Source organism: Mustela nigripes, chromosome 2 (assembly GCF_022355385.1).
Source record: "Mustela nigripes isolate SB6536 chromosome 2, MUSNIG.SB6536, whole genome shotgun sequence".
NCBI lineage: Eukaryota > Metazoa > Chordata > Mammalia > Carnivora > Mustelidae > Mustela > Mustela nigripes.
In genome coordinates, this window is record NC_081558.1 from 18810751 (window position 1) to 18830170 (window position 19420).

The 19420-nt window shown below is 43.0% G+C and overlaps 1 protein-coding gene across 5 annotated transcripts in view; it reads right to left on the minus strand.

The window, feature by feature from the left end:
* Window positions 1-19420, minus strand: part of USP4 (ubiquitin specific peptidase 4) — a 51728-nt gene that overhangs the window by 25645 nt on the left and 6663 nt on the right. For 3 of the 5 annotated variants that reach the window (XM_059389718.1, XM_059389717.1, XM_059389719.1), the window contains exons 3-6: window positions 18487-18617; window positions 17233-17359; window positions 16018-16163; window positions 15827-15888 (exon numbers count right to left, since the gene is read on the minus strand). In XM_059389718.1, coding sequence (XP_059245701.1) covers window positions 15827-15888; window positions 16018-16163; window positions 17233-17359; window positions 18487-18617 — 466 coding nt within the window. Of the gene's footprint in view, window positions 1-7067; window positions 7097-11955; window positions 12424-15826; window positions 15889-16017; window positions 16164-17232; window positions 17360-18486; window positions 18618-19420 lie in introns of those variants that run through there. The other 2 variants (XM_059389722.1, XM_059389720.1) reach the window with 2 other exon arrangements.

The window sequence follows — 19420 nt, forward strand, 5'->3', positions numbered from 1 at the left end:
TATTTGACAGACAGAGATCACAAGTAGGCAGAGAGGCAGGCAGAAAGAGGGAGAGGAGTTAGCAGGCTCCCCGAAGAGCAGAGACCCCCATGCGGGGCTCGATCCCAGGACCCTGAGATCATGACCTGAGCCAAAGGCAGAGGCTTTAACACACTGAGCCACCCAGGTGCCCCAGGTGGGAAGCATCTTAAGCTCCAGGGTACAGATTAGTTGAGGCAAGACCTCACTGGGTCTCATGCCACGAACACTCTGAAAACAGAGGCTACAACTCCAAAGGATGCTTCTGCTCCTTAAAAGACATCTCTCAGTAGCTTTTCACCCAGTTATTTCCTGCTTCTGGGCATGTCTAGTCCTTACCAGTCACAACTAGAACATACCCTGAACCCAAGATCCAGGTCCTGTAACACACTCATGCCTCCCCTACTTGCTCCACTGACCTCTGCATGCTTCTCAGATGTTCTCCAGGCTGAAAGCTGCTCTTGCAGACAAGCCCACCCTTTAGAGATGACCTCAAGTAACCAGAGACCAGCACCTGGCATTATCATTAAGATAACAATGAACTGGTTGGCTAGTGGTAACAATGAACTTGCTGGCTCTACTGGTAGAGCATTCAACTTTGATCTCAGGGTTTTGAGTTTGAGCCCCAAATTCGCTGTAGAGATTATAAAGAATAAAATCTTAAAAAAAAAAAAAAAAAAAAAGAAGAAGAAAAGAAAAGAAAGAAAGAAAAAGGTAACTCTTACTGGAATCCTCACTGCCTTCACAACACCCAACACCCTAAGCTGTGCTCTCCCCACACCAATGCTGTTAACCCTCGTCAGCATGTTCCCACATCTCCACTTCAAGAATACTGTCCTCTTCTACTTCTGGGCAGGCAGCCTCAAAAGGGGGCCATGGTGCAGTTAACCAGGAATTAGAGACCTCAGGCAAGTAAAGTCAGAGGGAGACAGAGTCAGAAAGAGAGAGAGAGGGAAGTAAGGCCTGCTCTACAAAAAACTTTGGAAGCAAGAACACAAAGGTTTGCACAATCCACTAGGAAGAGAAGATCGTCTTAAAATGTTCAGAATTTACAAGATGGCCCTCACTAATAAAAGAGCCGAACACAATTTATGCTGTTCTCCTAACACAACACACATTAAACTTACTCTACAGGTGGGTTAAAAAAAGGGGGGGGGGGGGGAATAGGCCAATCAATGACTTCCCCTGAATAACAAATTCGCTTGTCACATTTTACCACTCCCTCAAGGTTAACCTGTGTCTGCTTGACAGATGCATTGCTGTTTTTTTGTTTTTTTGTTTTAAGAAAATCCAATCAAAAAGGGTACCTGGGTAGCTCAGTTGGTTAAGTGTCTGCCTTTGATTCAGGTCATCATCCCAGGGTTATGGGACCAAGGGCACCAGGGAGCCCACTTCTCCCTCTCTCTATGCCCCTCCCTCTGCTTGTGCTCTCTCTCTCTAAAATCTTGGGTTGCCTCAGTGGCTTAGTCAGTTAAGCATCCACCTTTGGCTCAGGTCATGATCCCAGGGTCCTGGGGCTGAGTCCCGCATCAGGCTCCCTGCTCAGTGGGAAGCATGCTTCTCCCTCTCCCTCTCCTCCCCAAACCCCACTTATGTTCTCTCCCAAGTAAATAAAATCTTAAAAAAAAAAAAATCCAATCAGAGTTTTGATGAATGATTTTAACCCATTTATAGTTATTTTAATCACTTTTCAAGCTGTCCTTAATTCAGCCTCCTTATCTCATGTTTTCTAATTACCAATTCTCAGTTGTTCTTTTTTACTTCCTGCCCTCGATTTCCCTTCTTAGGTGTGGCAGTTTCCTAGCTGTCTTTGGTACTGTAATTTATAAGAAATATGTATTTTTTAAAAAATAATAAGAAATATGTATTTTGGTCTTGTCCAAAATTCCTGGCACACAGTCCCTCAGTAATTTCCTCAGTAATGAGTGATGGGAGCATCCTTTGTTATCCTTGCATTTCTGCCCTTGGTTCGTGAAATAGCTTCAGTGTTAAAAGCAAAAGGAATGTTTTATTTCCAACACACCCCTTTCAACCACCTCAGTTTACATTAATGACTTTTTTTTTTTTTAAGATTTTATTTATTTATTTGACAGAGAGAAATCACAAGTAGATGGAGAGGCAGGCAGAGAGAGAGAAAGGGAAGCAGGCTCTCCGCTGAGCAGAGAGCCCGATGCGGGACTCGGTCCCAGGACTCTGAGATCATGACCTGAGCCGAAGGCAGCGGCTTAACCCACTGAGCCACCCAGGCGCCCCTACATTAATGACTTTTAAGAAGTCACAAAGAATGGGGCTTGTCAGAAGATCTAACCATGTGATAAGAGGGTTGGAACTTGTAGCAGCCCAACACCAAACCCCTGGAAAGGGAAGAAGGGCTGGAAATCTGAGTTCAGTTACTATGACTAAATGATTTCATCAACCATGCCTACTTAAAGAGGCCTGCACAAAGATCCCTGCAGTATGAGAACTTTGGAGAAATTCCAGGTTGGTGAAAATATGGAGGTGCCAAAATGCTGGAATGACTGAGGGCAGCTCCTCACCCCTTTCCTATACCCACCTGGTACCTCTTCCATCTCACTGTTGTCGAGTTATAGCCTTTCTTGACAAACTGGTCTTCCTGAGTTCTGTGAATTGTTCTGGCAAATTTTCAAGTCCAAGCAGGGATCACAGGAACCTCTGATTAATAGCCGGTGATCCCAAGCAAAGGAAACAACCTGGACTTGGAACTGGGCCAGTTCTGATGGACTGAGACCTTAACCTGTGGGATCTGATGGTACTTCCAGGTAGACTGTGCTAGAATTGAGTGAAATTGTACAACAGGTGTCAGAGAACTGGATGGTGTAAGAAAAACCTACACACATGTAGTGGCGAGTACCAGTAGAGCAGAGAAGAAAAAGAGGGGTCCCCCCATTTTGTCTCCCAGTAAGTTATTCTAACCTTTTTCCTTAGGACCCCAATTTTTTTTAATCTTTTAAAAGATTTTATTTATTTATTTGAGAGAAAGAGTGAGCGAGAGGGGGAGAAAGATCACAAGTAGGGGCAGAGGAAAGGGGAGAAGGAGACTTTCCTGCTGAGCAGGGAGCATGACACAGGGCTTGATCCCAGGACCCTGGGATCATGACCTGAGCTGAAGGAAAACACTTAAGTGGCTGAGCCACCCAGCCACCCCAAGAAACCCAATTTTTAGCCAGACACCTTGCAACCCTGCTAAAAGGCATTTTCTGGCTCCCCTGAAGCCAGGTATGATCATATCATTGGCCAAAGAGAAGCAAAGAGATGTTTTATGTATGATTTCTGGGAAATTTCCTTAAAATGAAGGGTTAGGTCCCTCCTTTTCCTTCCTTCCTCCTCCTTGTCACCTGAATGCAGGTGTAACCAAACAGCTCAGGATCCTAAACCCAGACGGAAGAACCTCTGAAGCAGAAGCTACACATAGCAGAATAACATGACAGAGCGGCTGGGTTTCTAATGATACCAGCACTGGACCGCCCGCCTCAGAAATTTTTTTTTCAAGATTTTATTTACTTATTTGAGAGAGAGAGTGAGCGAGCGAGAGAGCATAAACAGGGAAGAGAGGGAGAAGCAGGCTTCCCATCCACCCCCCAGCAGGGAGCCCGATGCGGAACTTGATCCCAGAACCCTGAGATTATGACCTGAGCCGAAGGCAGATGCTTACCCCACTGACCCACCAGGGATACCTCAGAAATTCCTCTTAGAAAGACTTAAAGCATCATCTTTCTTAAACTGCCTTCAAACCTTTTCTAATCAACACAGCTTATTTTAAAGATATATTTTCTACTTTTACATTTCTGGCAGTTACTCCATTAACTTATTAGAACCTGTAACTGTTTTTATTTTTGCCCATCAACTATTTAGACTTGTAACATTCCCATCTCTCTCAGCTCTGTACTGCCTCTCATTTCCTCACTTGTCTTCCATGTTGGCATTAGTCAGAATTAACTTCTGGACTGTTATTGAGATGGGTTGCTTTCTTACACCTACCTTACTATTATTCAACTTTTTACTGAAGTACTACATAGAGAATACATAAATCATGAATGTCAAAATCAAGAAATTTGAACCAAATGATTATATCTACATAACCAGTACCCTGACATAGAAACAGGACAGCCCTAGACTCCAAGTGTCCTCTTCATGCTTCTGTGAGTCATGATTTCTCCCATAACTAACCACTCCCATGACCTTGAGTTCCCTGGGTAAGTTTTGCCTGTTCTTAAACTTGATATTAAGAGAACATAGGACGCCACGTTTTGTGTCCAGCTTCTCTCATTCAACACAACACTACTGGGTCCCTACAGACTCTCACGGGGTGAATACACTACAATGTCTCTATCCCCTCTATTTTTGGACATCTGGTTTAACTCCAGTTTGTGACTACGACAAGCAAGCAGTACTGTCGTGAACATTTTTGAACATATCTTTAAGTGAACACGAGATGTATTTCTGTTGGCTGTATGCCTGGGACTGGTTCACAGAGTTGTAGAATATGTACATAATTCTTCCTCTAGTAAGGGATGCCAAATTTCCTAAAATCACCACATCAATTTATATCCCCTAACAGCAGGGTCCAACAATCCAAGGTGCTCCACACCTCAACATCACTTGGTACTATCCATCTTTTTCACTGAGTCATTTTGGTGGGTGTGCAGGAGCACTGTGTTATGGTTTTAATTTGCCATTTCTGGATGATTGCAGAGGTTAATACCTCCCCATATGCTTGCTAGCCATCCAGACATCCTTTTTGGTAAATTAAATGTTCAAGATGTTTTGCCCCTTTTCTAATGGGGTTGCCTAACTTTTTCTTACTGACTTGGGAGGCGTTTCTTCAAACCTCTGGAGATAAGCAATGTGTCAGACATATTCTTGCAAATATCTTTTCTCACCCTATGGCTTGCCTTTTTACTCTCTAGTGAACATTTTTAAAAGCCAGTTACCCCTCTACCCATTTCCTCCTCCTAGGTTTCTGGTGTTGTGTCTTCTGTCAGAAATCTTTGCTCACTCCGAAGTCCCAAAGCCCTTGCTTTTCTGGCCAACAGAACACTTCCTTATGAGCATGCTCTCTCTCACATTACTGATTCTACCACATGCCCCTGGGCTCTAAAAGTAATTCCTCCACTCAGGAGCCCGGTGTGGAAAACCTTCCAACGTCAGCTATGCTAAAGGAAAAAAGTATTTCAACTTTACATTTAAATAAGTTTAGCAGGATTCACAATTCTGCTTTTCAAGTTATTTACTTTGATCCTGAAAAAGTCTCTCCTAGGTCCAATATTTTTTCCCCCTAGGTCCATTATTGCTACTGACAAGTTTGATACTAGTCCCCTTATTCCTCTGTGACTTTGTCTTTCAAAAAGATTTGAAATTTTCTCTACATCTTCGTTGTCAGGTTTTTACTGTAGTGTCTAGGCGTGGGATTTCTTCCTTCCATCTGTTGTGTTTAGCATTATTTAAATTTCAGACCTTTCCTCTTTCATGATTTCTGGGAAACTCTGGGTCATTATAACCTCAGACATTTTCCTCCCCTTCCTCTGGTCACTTCCTCTCTGCCTCGGAGATTCCTATTACACAAATGTTGACATTTCTACTCCATCCTCCATAGCACTTCGCTCCGCCTATCTTTCGCCTCTCTATCCCTCTTAATGCTGCACAGAATTCTTAGACCTGACCTTCCAACTTCTTCACTCTTTAGCGACATCCATTCTGCTACTCAACCCATCTCCCAAATTCTTTGGTCCCAAGAATGCCTCCTTATTCCTGTTTCATGTCCCCACTTGCTTTCCTTGATGATACTCATCATGCTTACTCCATGCTCCCAGGAGGCTGGGAGCACAGATTATGCTCCCACTAGCACATGCCATCAATGAGCCATTTTCTTTTCATTCGACTATACCTGTCAGCTACTCGTTATGGCTCCCTTGAGCTATTCACCAAGTGAGACCACACTACTCCTCCACTCACTGCACTGCCTCCAACAAACTCTCTACCACCACCACCCCCAAGGTACACATGGAATCCAGAGTCTCACAAGATCCATGGGGCTCCCCACGTTGTCCCCTAAACCCTCCAGCCATCAGCCCCAACAAACTCCCACCAGTCTTCAACAAAGCCTGCTTTGGCTTCAGAACGTCCACTGTGGCTGGCACCTCAGCCTCACAATCTTATTCTCATTAATCATTCCACTCACTGCTGAGTCCCTCACTTCTGCTGTGACCATGCTCAAATGGCACCTCAGAGAGGCCTATCACCCTACTTAAATCTGCTCCTTCCCAGGGCACCTGGGTGGGTCAGTGGGTTAAAGCCTCTGCCTTCAGCTCAGGTCATGATCCCAGGGTCCTGGGATGGAGCCCCGCATAGGGCTCTCTGCTCGGCAGGGAACCTGCTTCCTCCTCTCTCTCTGCCTGCCTCTCTGCCCACTTGTGATCTCTGCCTGTCAAATAAATAAATAGGATCTTTAAAAAACAAACAAACAAACACAAACCTGCTCCTTCCCAAAGCCTAGCACTTGATTTTCTTCCCTGATTTTTTTCCCACAATACTTAAAAACCATTGTACCTGTGGGTTGTTCTTGTCTACTTACTGTTCCTTGAGAATAGAAACTTTATTACTGTATCCTCAGTATCTAGACCAGTGTCTGGAACTTTTAGGAGAGTGAAGAGTGTACCTCAGGAATCTCGCTCTGGGCTCATTGGCCACAGGACACACTTTGCAGGAAGAATCTAACCTTCAGGCAAATTCAAGGAGGCACTGCTCTTTTCCAAAAGCTATCTCCCTTCACTGGAATCTGAGACCACAAGGTGTGGAAGAGATGGGACAAAGCAACACTGGGAAAAGAAGGCAGAACCTAACAGTCTTCTTTGGCCAGTATATCCAGCCTCTTCCACTCCCAAGTTGTCAACCCTACCTCACAGACCCACCTTCTGTCTCCCCTGGCCGGGGGCTGGGGGGGTCCTCACAGTTTTTAAGTAATTTTCTCTCAGTTCTGTGGCACTTCCAGTTCCAAGAAGGGAGTCAGCAATCTAGGGTAGCCTTCTGACTGCTGCTGTCACAAATTACCAACAACTTGCTGGCTTAAAACAACAGAAATTTATTGTCTTAACAATTTTGCAGGTCAGAAATTGAAAATGATTCTCACTGAGCTAAAGAGCTGTGTTTCTTTGTGGAGGCTCTAAGGACTTCTAGAGGCCACACACATTCCCTGGCTCATGGCCAGTAAAGCCTTTCTATTTGTTTTAAATCATGTGCCCTCCATAATGGCCATCACACAGTTACCCCATCCCTCACCCACCTCCAGCAACTCTGAGTTTATTTCCTATAATTAAGTCTTATGGTTTGTCTCCCTGATTTCGACTTTATTCTTCCCCTATGATCCTATTTTGTTTCTTAAATTCCATGTATGACTGAGATCAAATAATTGTCTTTCTCAGATTGACTCATTTCACTTAGCGTAATACCCTCTAGTTCCATCACACTGTTGAAAATGGCAAGATTTCAATTTTTTGATAGCTGCATAATATTCTACTATATTTATATCTATATCTACATATCTATCTATGACACATCTTTTTTCCATTCATCTGTTGATGGACATCTGAACTCTTTCCATAGTTGATTATGGTCAACATTGATGCTATAAATCACTACTTCTGTATCTTCGGGGTAAATACCCAGTAGTAGTGCAATTGTTGGGTCACAGAGTACCTCTACTTTCAACTTTTAGGAACCTCCATACTGTTTTCCACAGTGGCTGCACCAGCTTGCATTTCCACCAACGGCGTAGGAGGATACCCCTTTCTCCGCATCCTAGCCAACAAGTCATTTCCTGACTTGTTAATTTTAGTTATTCTGACCGCTGTGAGGCAGTATCTCATTGTGGTTTTGATTTGTATTTCAATGATGCCAAGTGATGTTGAGCATATTTTCATGTGTCTCTTGGCCATCTGTATGTCTTCTTTGGAGAAATGTCGTCCATGTCTTCTGCCCATTTCTTGACTGGCTTATTTGTTCTTTAGGTGTTGAGTTTGTTCTTTTTTTTTTTTTTTAAGATTTTATTTATTTATTTGACAGAGAGAGATCACAAGTAGGCAGAGAGGCAGGCAGAGAGAGAGGAGGAAGCAGGCACTCTGCTGAGCAGAGAGCCCGATGTGGGACTCGATCCCAGGACTCTGAGATCATGACCCGAGCCGAAGGCAGCGGCTTAACCCACTGAGCCACCCAGGCGCCCCGAGTTTGTTAAGTTCTTTATAGATTTCGGATACCAGCCCTTTATCTGGATGTCATTTGCAAATATCTTCTCCCCCTCTGTCTGTTGTCTTTAAGTTCTGTTGACAGTTTCCTTTGCTGTGCAAAAGTTTTTATCTTGATGAAGTCCCATTACTTCATTTTTGCCTTTGTTTCCTTTGCCTCTGGAAATGTATCTAGCAAGAAGCTGCTGTGGCCAAGGTCAAAGAGACTGCCACCTGTGCTCTCCTCTAGGATTTTGATGGACTGTCTCACATTTAGGTCTTTCATCCATTTTGGGTCTATTTTTGTGTATAGTGTAAGGAAACGGTCCAGTTTCATTCTTCTGTGTATGGCTGTCCAACTTTCCTAACACCATTTGTTGAAGAGACTCTCTTTTTTCCACTGGATATTCTTTCCTGCTTTGCTGAAGGTTAGTTGACCAGAGACTTGAGGGTCTATTTCTGGGTTCTCAATTCTGTTCCACTGATCTATGTGCCTGTTTTTGTGCCAGTACCATACTGCCTTGATGATGCCACCAGCTTTTGTGTTTTGTTTTGTTTTTTCCAACTTTTCTTTGGTGATTTGGGGTCTTTTCTGGTTCCATACAAATTTCAGGATTATTTGTTCCAGCTCTGTGAAGAGTTGATGGTATTTTGATAGGGAATACACTGAATATATAGATTGCTCTAAGTAGCACAGATATTTTAACAATATTTGTTCTTCCAATCCAAGAGCATGGAATGTTCTTCTATTTCTTTGTGCCTTCAATTTCTTTCATAAGTGTTGCATAGTTTTCTGAGGACAGATCCTTTGCCTCTTTGGTTACCAGGTTTTTTTGTTGTTGTTTTGGTTTTTTAAGATTTGGGACAGAGAGAGCAAGAGCAGCAGGGAGGGGCAGAGGGAGAGGGAGCAGCAGACTTCCTGAGCGAGGAGCCCAACTTGGGGCTCAATCCCAGGATCCTGAAATCGTGATGTGAGTGGAAGGCAGACTTTTAACTGACTGAGCTACCCAGATGCCCCTCTTTAGCTAGGTTTATCTCTAGATATCTTATGGGTTTTGATGCAACTGCAAAAAGGGTCAACTCTTTCTCTTTCTTCTCATTGTTAGTGTATAGAAATGCAACTAATTTCTGTGCACTGATTTTATATCCTGCTACTCTGCTGAAATCCTGTATGAGTTCCAGCAATTTTGGGTTAGATTATCATGTCATCTGCAAAGAGTGAGAGTTTGACTTCTTTGCTGATTCAGTTGACTTATTTTTGTGGTCTAATTGCCGAGGCTAAGACTTCTGGTACTATGTTGAAGAGCAGCGGTGATCATGTACATCCCTGCTGTGGGGGATGCCAGACATCCCATCCTGATCTTATAGAACTCAGTTTTTCCCCATTGAGAATGACACTCACTGTGGGCTTTACGTAGATGGCTTTTATGATACTGAAGTATGTTCCAACTCTACACTGTGCAGAGTTTAAATTAAGAAAGGAAGCTATATTTTGTCAAATACTTTTTCTGCATCTATTGAGAGGATTATATGATTCTTATTCTTTTATTAATATAGCATATCACATTGATTACTATGTGGAAGTTGAACCACCCTTGAAGCCCAGGAATAAATCCTACTTGGTCATGATGAATAATCCTTTTAATGTACTACTGGATCCCATTGACTAGTATGTTGGTGAGAATTTTGGCATCCATGTTCATCAGGGATATTAGTCTGTAATTCTCCTTTTTGGTGGGATCTTTGTCTGGTTTGGGGATCAAGGTAATGCTGGCCTCACAGAAAGAGTTTGGAGATTTTCCTTCAATTTCTATTTTTTGAAACAGCTTCAGAAGAACAGGCATTATTTCTTCTTTTAATCTTTGGTAGAATTCCCCTGGGAGGCCATCTGGCCCTGGAATCTTGCCTGTTGGGAGATTTTTGATTAGCCTTTCAATTTACTTGCTGGTTATGGGTCTGTTCAGGTATTCTATTTCTTCCTGTTTCAGTTTTGTTAGTTTATATTTCTCTAGGAATGCATCCATTTCTTCCAAACTGCCTAATTTGTTGACATGTAATTGCTTATAACATGATCCCTTAGTGTTGGTTATGATCTCTCCTCTTTTATTCATGATTTTACTTGTTTGGGTACTTTCTCTTTTATTTTTGATAAGTCTGGCCAGAGGTTCATCAATCTTATTAATTCTTTCAAAGAACAAGCTCCTAATTTCATTGATCCGTCCTACTCTTCTTTTGGTTTCTATTTTGTTGATTTCCGCTCCAATCTTTATTCTCTTCTCCTCTGGGTTTAGGCTTTATTTGCTGTTCTTTCTCCAGCTCCCTTAGCTGTAAGTTTAGGATGTATACTTGACACCTTTCTTGTTTCTTTAGAAAGGCTTGTACTGCCATATACTTCTGTCTTAGGTCCACCTTTGCTGCATCCCAAAGGTTCTGAACAGTTGTGGTTTAATTTTCATTTGTTTCCATGAATTTTTTAAATTCTTCTTTAAATTTCCTGGTTGATCCATTCATCCTTTAGTAAGATATTCTTAAATCTCCATGTATTGAGTTCTTTCCAAATTTCCTCTTGTGACTGAGTTCAAGTTTCAAAGCACTGTGGTCTGAAAAATACACAGGGAATGATCCCAATCTTTTGGTACTGGTTGAGACCTGACTTGTGACCCAGTATGTGATCTATTCTGGAGAAAGTTCCATGTGCACATGAGAAGAATGTGTATTTTATCGCTTTAAGATGGAGTGCTTTGACTTTATCTATGAAGTTCATCTGATCCAGTGTGTCATTCAAAGCCCTTGTTTCTTTGTTGATCTTCTGCTTAGATGATCTTCTACATAGAAGGAGGTGTTAAGAGTCCTCTACTATCAATGTATTTCTTTAATTTTGCTTTTAATTGGTTTATATAATTGACTGTTCCCATGTTATGGGCATAAATACTCATAGTTATTAGATAATCTCGTTTAAAATCTAGTTTGTCTGATATAAGTATTACTACCCAAGCTTTCTTTGATATCCATTAGTATGGTAAATGGTTTTCCACCCCCTCACTTTCAATCTGGAGGCATCTTTGGGTCAAAAATTAGTCTTCTGCAGATAGCATACTGATGGGTCTTGCTTTTTTATCCAATCTGATATCTTGTGCTTTTGACTGGGGGCACTTAGCCCATTTACATTCAGAGTAACTACTGAAGGTAAGAATTTAGTGCCACTGTATTGCCTATAGTCACTATTTCTGTACACTGTCTCTGTTCCTTTCTGTTCTATGTTACTTCTGGACTCTCTCTTCACTTAAAAGATCCCCTTTAATATTTCTTGCAGGGCTCGTTCAATAATCACAAATTCTTTTAGTTTCTGTTTGTCCTGGAAGCTTTTTATCTCTCCTTCTATTTTGAATGACAATCTCACTGGATAAAATATTCTTGATGAATTTTTTTCTCATTTAGCACCCTGAATATATCATGCCAGTACTTTCTGGTTTGCCAGGTCTCTGTGGATAGGTCTTCTGCCAATCTAATGTTTCTACCCTTGGAGGTTACGGACCTCTTGTCCCGAGCCGCTTTCAGAATTTTCTCTTTGTCTCTGAGATTTGAAAGCTTCACTATTATATGTCGAGGTGTAGACCTATTTTTACTGATTTTGAGAGGGGCTCTCTCTGCCTCCTGGACTTGAATGCCTGCTTCTTTCCCTAAATGAGGGAAGTTCTCTGCTATAATTTGCTCCAATATACCTTCTTCCCCCCTTTCTCTTTCCTCTTCATCTGGGATCCCAATTATTCTAATATTGTGTTGCTTTATGATATCACTTATCTCGAATTCCTTCATGATCCAGTAGTTGTTTATCTCTCTTTTTCTCAGCTTCCTTATTCTCCATCATTTTGTCTTCTATATCACTAATTCTTTGCCCCATTTATCCTAGCAGTTACAGCCACCATTTTTTATTGCACCCCAATAATAGCCTTTTTTATTTCAATTTGGTTAGATTTTAGTTTTTATTTCTCCAGAAAGGGATTCTCTAGAGTCTTCCATGCTTTTTATAAACCCAGCTAATATCTTTATAATCGTTACTCTGAACTCTAGTTCCAACATCTTACTTATATCCATTCTGATTAGGTCCCTGTCAGTCAGTACCGCCTCTTGTTCTCTTTTTTGAGGTGAGTTTTTCCATCTTGTCATTCTGTGCAGAGAAGAATAGATGAACAAGAGAACAAAATACTAAAATGGCAATAACAGCCCCAGAGAAATATATACTAAACAAATCAGAAGAAACCCAAAATAAAAAATAAAAAAGTAAATAAATAAAATCTTTAAGACAAAGAGAATATAACCAGACAGGTAAACAGAACAGAACAATACACTGGATCCTGTGTGTATTTTGGTCTGTTAGACAACTAAATCCCAAAATTGTAAAGAAAGGAAAACTTACATATGTACAAAAACAAAATTAAACTTAAGCACATCAATATAAAATTAAATATAAGAATTATATATAAGAAATGTAGATAGAATATAACTGTAAAAACGAAAATGAAAAAGGACAAAAGAAAAAAAACAAAAACAACAAAAAAAAGAAAAGAGTATAAACAGACCAGTGAATGGAACAGAGCAATATAATATATTCTGGGTGTATTTTGGTCTGTCTGTTTGAAGAAGCTACATCCCAAAACTATAAAGAAAGAAAAATTTACATATATACAAAAATGAAATAAAATACAATGAAAGGGGGCGCCTGGATGGCTCAGTGGGTTAAAGCCTCTGCCTTCGGCTCAGGTCATGATCTCAGGGTCCTGGGATCAAGACCCGCATCGGGCTGTCTGCTCAGAAGGGAGCCTGTTTCCCCCTCTCTCTGCCTGCCTCTCCACCTACTTGTGATCTCTCTCTCTGTCAAATGAATAAATAAAATCTTTTTTAAAATAAATAAAATAAAATAAAATACAATGAAAGGATAGAATGTAACTAGAGATGAAAATTTAAGAAGACTTTTAAAAAGAGAGAATATTTAAAAAAGAGAGAGAGAGAGAGAGTATAATCAGACAGGAGAACAGAACAGAGCAATACACTAGAATCTGGGTGTATTTTGGTCTGTCTGTTACAAGAAACTGCATCCCAGAACTGTACAGAAAAACTTACATATATATAAAAATAAAATGAAATACAATGAAAGGATAGAATGTAACTGTAAAAATGAAAATTAAGATTTTTTTTTAAAAGATTTTTATTAATTTAGTTGAGAGAGAGACAGTGAGAGAGAGCATGAGAAGTGAGAAGGTCAGAGAGAGAAGCAGACTCCCCATGGAGCTGGGAGCCTGATGCGGAACTCGATCCCGGGACTCCGGGACCGTGACCTGAGCCGAAGGCAGTTGCCCAACCAACTGAGCCACCCAGGCGCCCCGAAAATTAAGATTTTAAGAAAGAGTTAATAAAATAAGAAATTGGTTGAAAAGTAAAGAAAAAAATTAAAATTCAAAGACTAAACAATCAGAAAAATACCATGAATTCTATACACTATTCTTTCCTATCGCTGGACTTCTGGAGTTCTCTATGATGGGTAAAAACATGGTCTTAGCTTATTAAGATATTCTTGCTGATCTTCTGGGGGAAGGGCCTGCTGAGGTGATTCTCAAGTGTCTTTGCAGGGGCGAAGTTGCATGCCCTTGACAAGGGGCCAAGCTGAGCAAGCAGCTCCAGATTGCTCTCTGTGGCTTCTGTTCCCTGAAGGCTTTCTGCGCAGCTTTAGAGGATGAGAATGAAAACAGCAGCCTCCCAATCTCTGGCCCTGGAACAGAGCCTGGGGACCCACTCCTCTGTGTGCCCTCACAAAAAAGCAGCTGATCACTCCTGTCTCCCAGGTCTCCAGCCACACTCCATGCTCACCCAGCTTGTGACCGAGCATTTCTATCTCAGGCACGTGACTCTGCTTCGAGTCTCCAGAAGGGGTGGGTCTTGCCGTGGTTCAGTGGAATGCTGGGCGCCTGCTTGGAGAACAGTTGCCCAACCATGCCACAGTCTGCAGTTTATGGCAAAACCAAGCTGATAGCCCACTTGTGGGTTCAATGATAGCAGCTGGCTTCCCCATGCCTGGGAACTCTGCCACACTCAGGCACCCCTGATGTTTCTGTGACCCCAAGGATCCTGAGACCACACTGTCCCATCTAAGATTCTGCCCCTCTTTGCCACCTGAGTGCCTTTCAGGCAGGGACATCCCTTACCGGAGCTGACTTCTAAAAGTTCTGATTTTGCACTCAGCTGCTGTATCGGTTTCCTATGTTGACTGCTGCACTCCCCCCACCGCCGCAGTTTATCTTCCCATATACTGCCTCAGATTCACTTCTCCACACTTGCAGAAAGTGATCACTTCTCTATCTGTAGCATTTCAGCAATGCTTTTTTTAGATCTCTGGTTGAGTTTGCAGGTGTTCACAACGATCTAATTAACTATCTAGCTGAATTCCTAGGACCCGATGAAACCAAGGTCTCCTACTGTGCCATCTTGGAAAGTCGCCTAGTGAAGTCTTTCTCACATTATCATCACTTAGGCTCTGCTTCTGTCCTCTCATCTCCTGATTCTCCTATCTCCCCAGTTCACCCTGTGATTATACTGAGTCCATCCAGATAATCCAGGATAATCTCCCCATGTCAAGACCCTTAATCACATTTTAATCACCTTGCCATGGAACCTAACATATTCATAGATTCTGCGGAACAGGACTTAGAAATGGAGAGGTGCATTATTCTCCCTACCACAGCTATATAGCATCCTGTCAGGAACTGGTGACCAGGATCTCTAAAACTGGAGTCCATGGTTAGACTTCAGGTTATCTGTAAAACCCTTGAGACTGTTGACAAAATATATCTTCCGACATGTTTCTCAAGAGAGAGCCCATAGCTTTCGTGATTCTCAAAAGAGCTATGTATGAGCCCATTACTATCAAACAGTCACTGTCCAAGAACTGACTGAGGGAAGAGAGCAAAAACCAACACTATCTCTATAACTATCAGAACAAAGACAAAATCCTCCCCGGCCCTTGCACTGTCCCCTTCTCAGGACATGCACAATTCCACACCACACACAAACCTCTCCAGAGACAGAGGTGCCTGGGGTCCCAGTTTAAAGGCAGAATAATCCCCCCAGTATGCAAAAAGGGTAACAATAATAGGCCTGTGGGTAAAAAGTGGTGTGGGATCAAACTTTAAGTCATATAGGACCCCATGCCTGAGCCCTCTTCTTTTCCAGCCGAGCTTCTAACCACAGGTGGAGAAAATAACAGCCCTTGGCAAAAACAAAGCTGCCTCTTGGTATGCAGCATTCCCAGATCTGGGCCCCTTCTCTTCCTTCTCTCATTCTCAAGGAGAGGCACACCACCGTGTTCACACACTCTGACAGCTTTCCTCAGACAGCTGCCCAAAATGCTGCTTAGCAAAGGCCAGTATCACAGACTCTGGATATCAAACTGAATATGAAATGGATCACTTCTTCCTCTGACCCCGAAAAAATTTTACTTAGCACAAGTAAACGCCTTAGAAAATAGTGTCTCTCTTATACCTGTGTGCCCAGCCATAAGAGAGAAAATGGTCACTTACTTTGACTGCAAGGTCTGCCTCGGCCATGTGCCATCTTCATTTTGGGGCTCAATTACTAGCACCTGAGTGAAAGGGGAAATCAAATAAGGAATATGCAAAAGACCTCACTGGTGACAAGCTCAGAACCAGAAGATATCTTGGCCACACACCCTGGCAGAGCAGCCTGCTGGGCATGGCCTGAGCCCTCCTACCTGACCCTGGTAGAGCCCAGCATCCTGGACAGTGTTGTCTAGCTTGCTCAGCTGCTCATAGGTGTTGCTCATGTACTTGTTCCACAGCCGTGTTTCCCGCTCAGCAGGGATATTGAATAGCTTCCGCATCTCCTTCTCGATGGTTGCTAGAGATGGACAGAAGGATCACTCAGGACTGAAGATCACTCAGACGGACGGAAGGATCACTCACCTCACTCCAGATGCAAGGCTAGTAACAGCCGTAGCAAGCTAAAGCTCATCCTCCCTCCTGTTCGGACCGTCAGTCACAGGGTGCTTTGGAACGAAAGTTCTGACTGACCTCAGCCCCTTGATGATTAAGGCCAAATGTCTTCCATGGGCATCCTCCTGCACTCACACACTTAGAAACCTTCCCTATGCTTCTTCTTCTTCAATAGGTGGGTCCCATTTACAGCACACAAGCAACACAGAAAGGTGACAAAACCTTCCTCTGAAGTTAAGATAAATGTGATTTCGAATACCAGCCCTGCCACTTTCTCACAGAGATTTTTTTTTAAAGATTTTATTTATTTATTTGACAAAGAGACACATCAAGAGAGGGAACACAAGCAGGGGTAGTGGGAAAGGGAGAAGCAGGCTTCCAGCTGAGCGGGGAGCCTGATGTGGGGCTCAATCCCAGGACCCTGGGATCATGACCTGAGCCAAAGGCAGATGCTTAACCAACTGAGCCATCCAGGCACCCCCTCAGAGATTATCTTTTTTTTTAAAGATTTTATTTATTTATTTGACAGACAGAGATCACAAGCAGGCAGAGAGGCAGGAAGAAACAGAGAGAGAGGAGGAAGCAGACTCCCCACTGAGCAGAGAGCCCATTGCGGGGCTCGATCCCAGGGCCCTGGGATCGTGATCTGAGCTGAAAGCAGAGGCTTTAACCCACTGAGCCACCCAGGCGCCCCCCACTCAGAGATTTTTTAATAAGTAAGTGTAACCTCCCCGAATCTGCATTTCCTCATCTTTATCACAGTATCATGTATCATGGTCAGGGAGCATGTCCAAGAGTCTGTAAAACACGATTCCCAGGCCTAGCTCTCCACAAGAATCAGGTCAGGCTGGTAACCACAACCTGAGACTATGTGGGTAACAACTCTGGAGGGGGTGCCTGGCTTCACTCCCATCAGCCACAATGCTCCGCGCTCTCTGTACCCGGAAATTCGGGACACCAGCTCAGCTACTCACCGATAGTGTCTGCCTTGCTGAAATGGCAACTCAGCACATTAGTGGGGTCACTATTCTCACAGAGCTTCAGTTCCAGCAAATAGACCTCCACCTTGCAGTGCTTGACGAAGAGGCCATGCTCCACTACCTGCAAACAAGAGGCACAGGTGAAGCAGCAGCGGTTCCACACCGGGCAGTTTGGGAAACAATAGGTTTCATCAGTGGTAAGGGGCAGAATCCACACAATCATCACTTTCCCTAAGTGATCAGGGGATCAGGACAGATTTTTAAAGCCGCCAGCATCTGTCCAAGGGTTTCAAATCTTTCTTCCCTTCACAAGAAAGAGAACCAGCTAGCTGTAACAGTGCACAACAGGGAAGTCACTGTTCATCTCTCTAAGTCAGGATAGTGAGGTCTCCCTTGCAGGGTTTGTTGAATGAGAGAACTAGAGAACCCTCGGGCAGCAGAACACTCACCATATGGCAACACTGTGGGCATTAGGGGACATCTGCCAGACTGGCACACCTCCAGCTTTTTGATCCCTAACCCCTCGCAGGGGCCCAGGTTTCCAGATACAGAAAGAATGTAGTTCTGGCCTCAAACAATGACTGTTAGAAGCATGGCCTCAGGACTACAGATCTTTCCTATGCTGAGAAGGGAAACTATATACCAGGGAGAGTAAGAAATTTACCCAATGTCTACCTCTTAGCAGGCATGTGATTCCCCCTCTGGTAGGACAAGCAAACGACTGTGGGAGTCTTCTACTAAGTCCCATCTACCAGTGGGGTGAAGAATCTGGATTTCTACCTCACAGCCTGCTTTCCCTCAGGAGGTTATGCTTCTCTGGTTTATAAACACCTGCTTTTTGAGATATTCAACAGTGTGGCCCAAGAGTCATAAGCACAGAGGAAAAAGCAGTCTCAGAAAGGTTGTAAGATAAACAAGAAGCAGTACATTACTGTATGTCCACATGACCCCAAGTAAACTTTCTCTCATAGAGCCTTCCAGAAAGTGCTCTCATGGCACTGCTGGACACATCCCAAGCCATGGGCAGCTCTGATGTTTGGAGGCCACTCACTGTAACATCTCAGGTGAGCAGCCTCACTCACCACCACTCACGACCACAATTCCCTAAAGAGAACCAGAAAGAAGGCCTCAAACACCTCTATTCCACCACTTGGGCACATCCAGTAACCCAGAAAACCAATACCAGTCAGTGTCCCCAGGGAGCACTTGCAGACACTGACCAGCAGCTGTGACAACTTGTGTACTCACTTTTCTGACAATGGGCTGTTGGCCTTCTACACAGCCATACCAGTTTAGTAATTTATTCCAGGCCTCCGTTGGGACCAAAACATAGTCCAATTCATCAATTAAATGTTCCTTTAAGGTCTGACTCTCAGGATCTGAAAAAAGAAAACACCTCATAACTCACTGCTCTTCTCCCCAGAAATATTTGTTTTATAGGATTCTCGTGTACTTTCAGAAACAAAATTATTTATAGAACGGGTACAAAATTCCAAAATTCTGTCACTGGCCATAACACAGAGCAGAAGTGACAACTGTCTTCAGCCACGCCTTCATAGGAACATGTATTTCTTCTATAACGAAATGGAGTAGGGAGAATTAAAAACTCCAGTTTACATTTTCAATACGCTTCCAGATTCCACAATGAAAACTGTTAATTATGAACATTTTAACATAATATCCTATTTAGGGAAACTTCATTGAGGTCATATATCTTCTGAAAGATTTACTAAGAAAACAACAAACACATCATTGAGTTAACTTTATTTTACCAAGAGTTATTCAGTATTCTTAGTTTTCCAAAGGCCAAGCTGAAACCCAGCTGGACAACCTCTTATGGGGGGGTAATGTCTTTAACACCCTAACGTGCTCAATGTGCACCTCACAACCCCCACAGGCAGGCAACATGACTAGGATTGGATATCCATGATCAGAAACACACTCCCGCAGCTGAAGACCAAGGAACTGGATCAAGGGAAGAGTGATCACCTCCCACCAACGGAGCCTCCCTGTGCCCAGCAACACCTACTCCTGCCATAATGGTTGCACAAGTATCCAGAGCGGTGCAACTTATCTGTAACTCAAGGCATATGATGTTAAAAACCAAAACCGTAAACAGCATTCACAAAGTGACGGGGGCTTCCCATCACCCACATCCCCCGGTGCCCTCCACCAGTTTTTA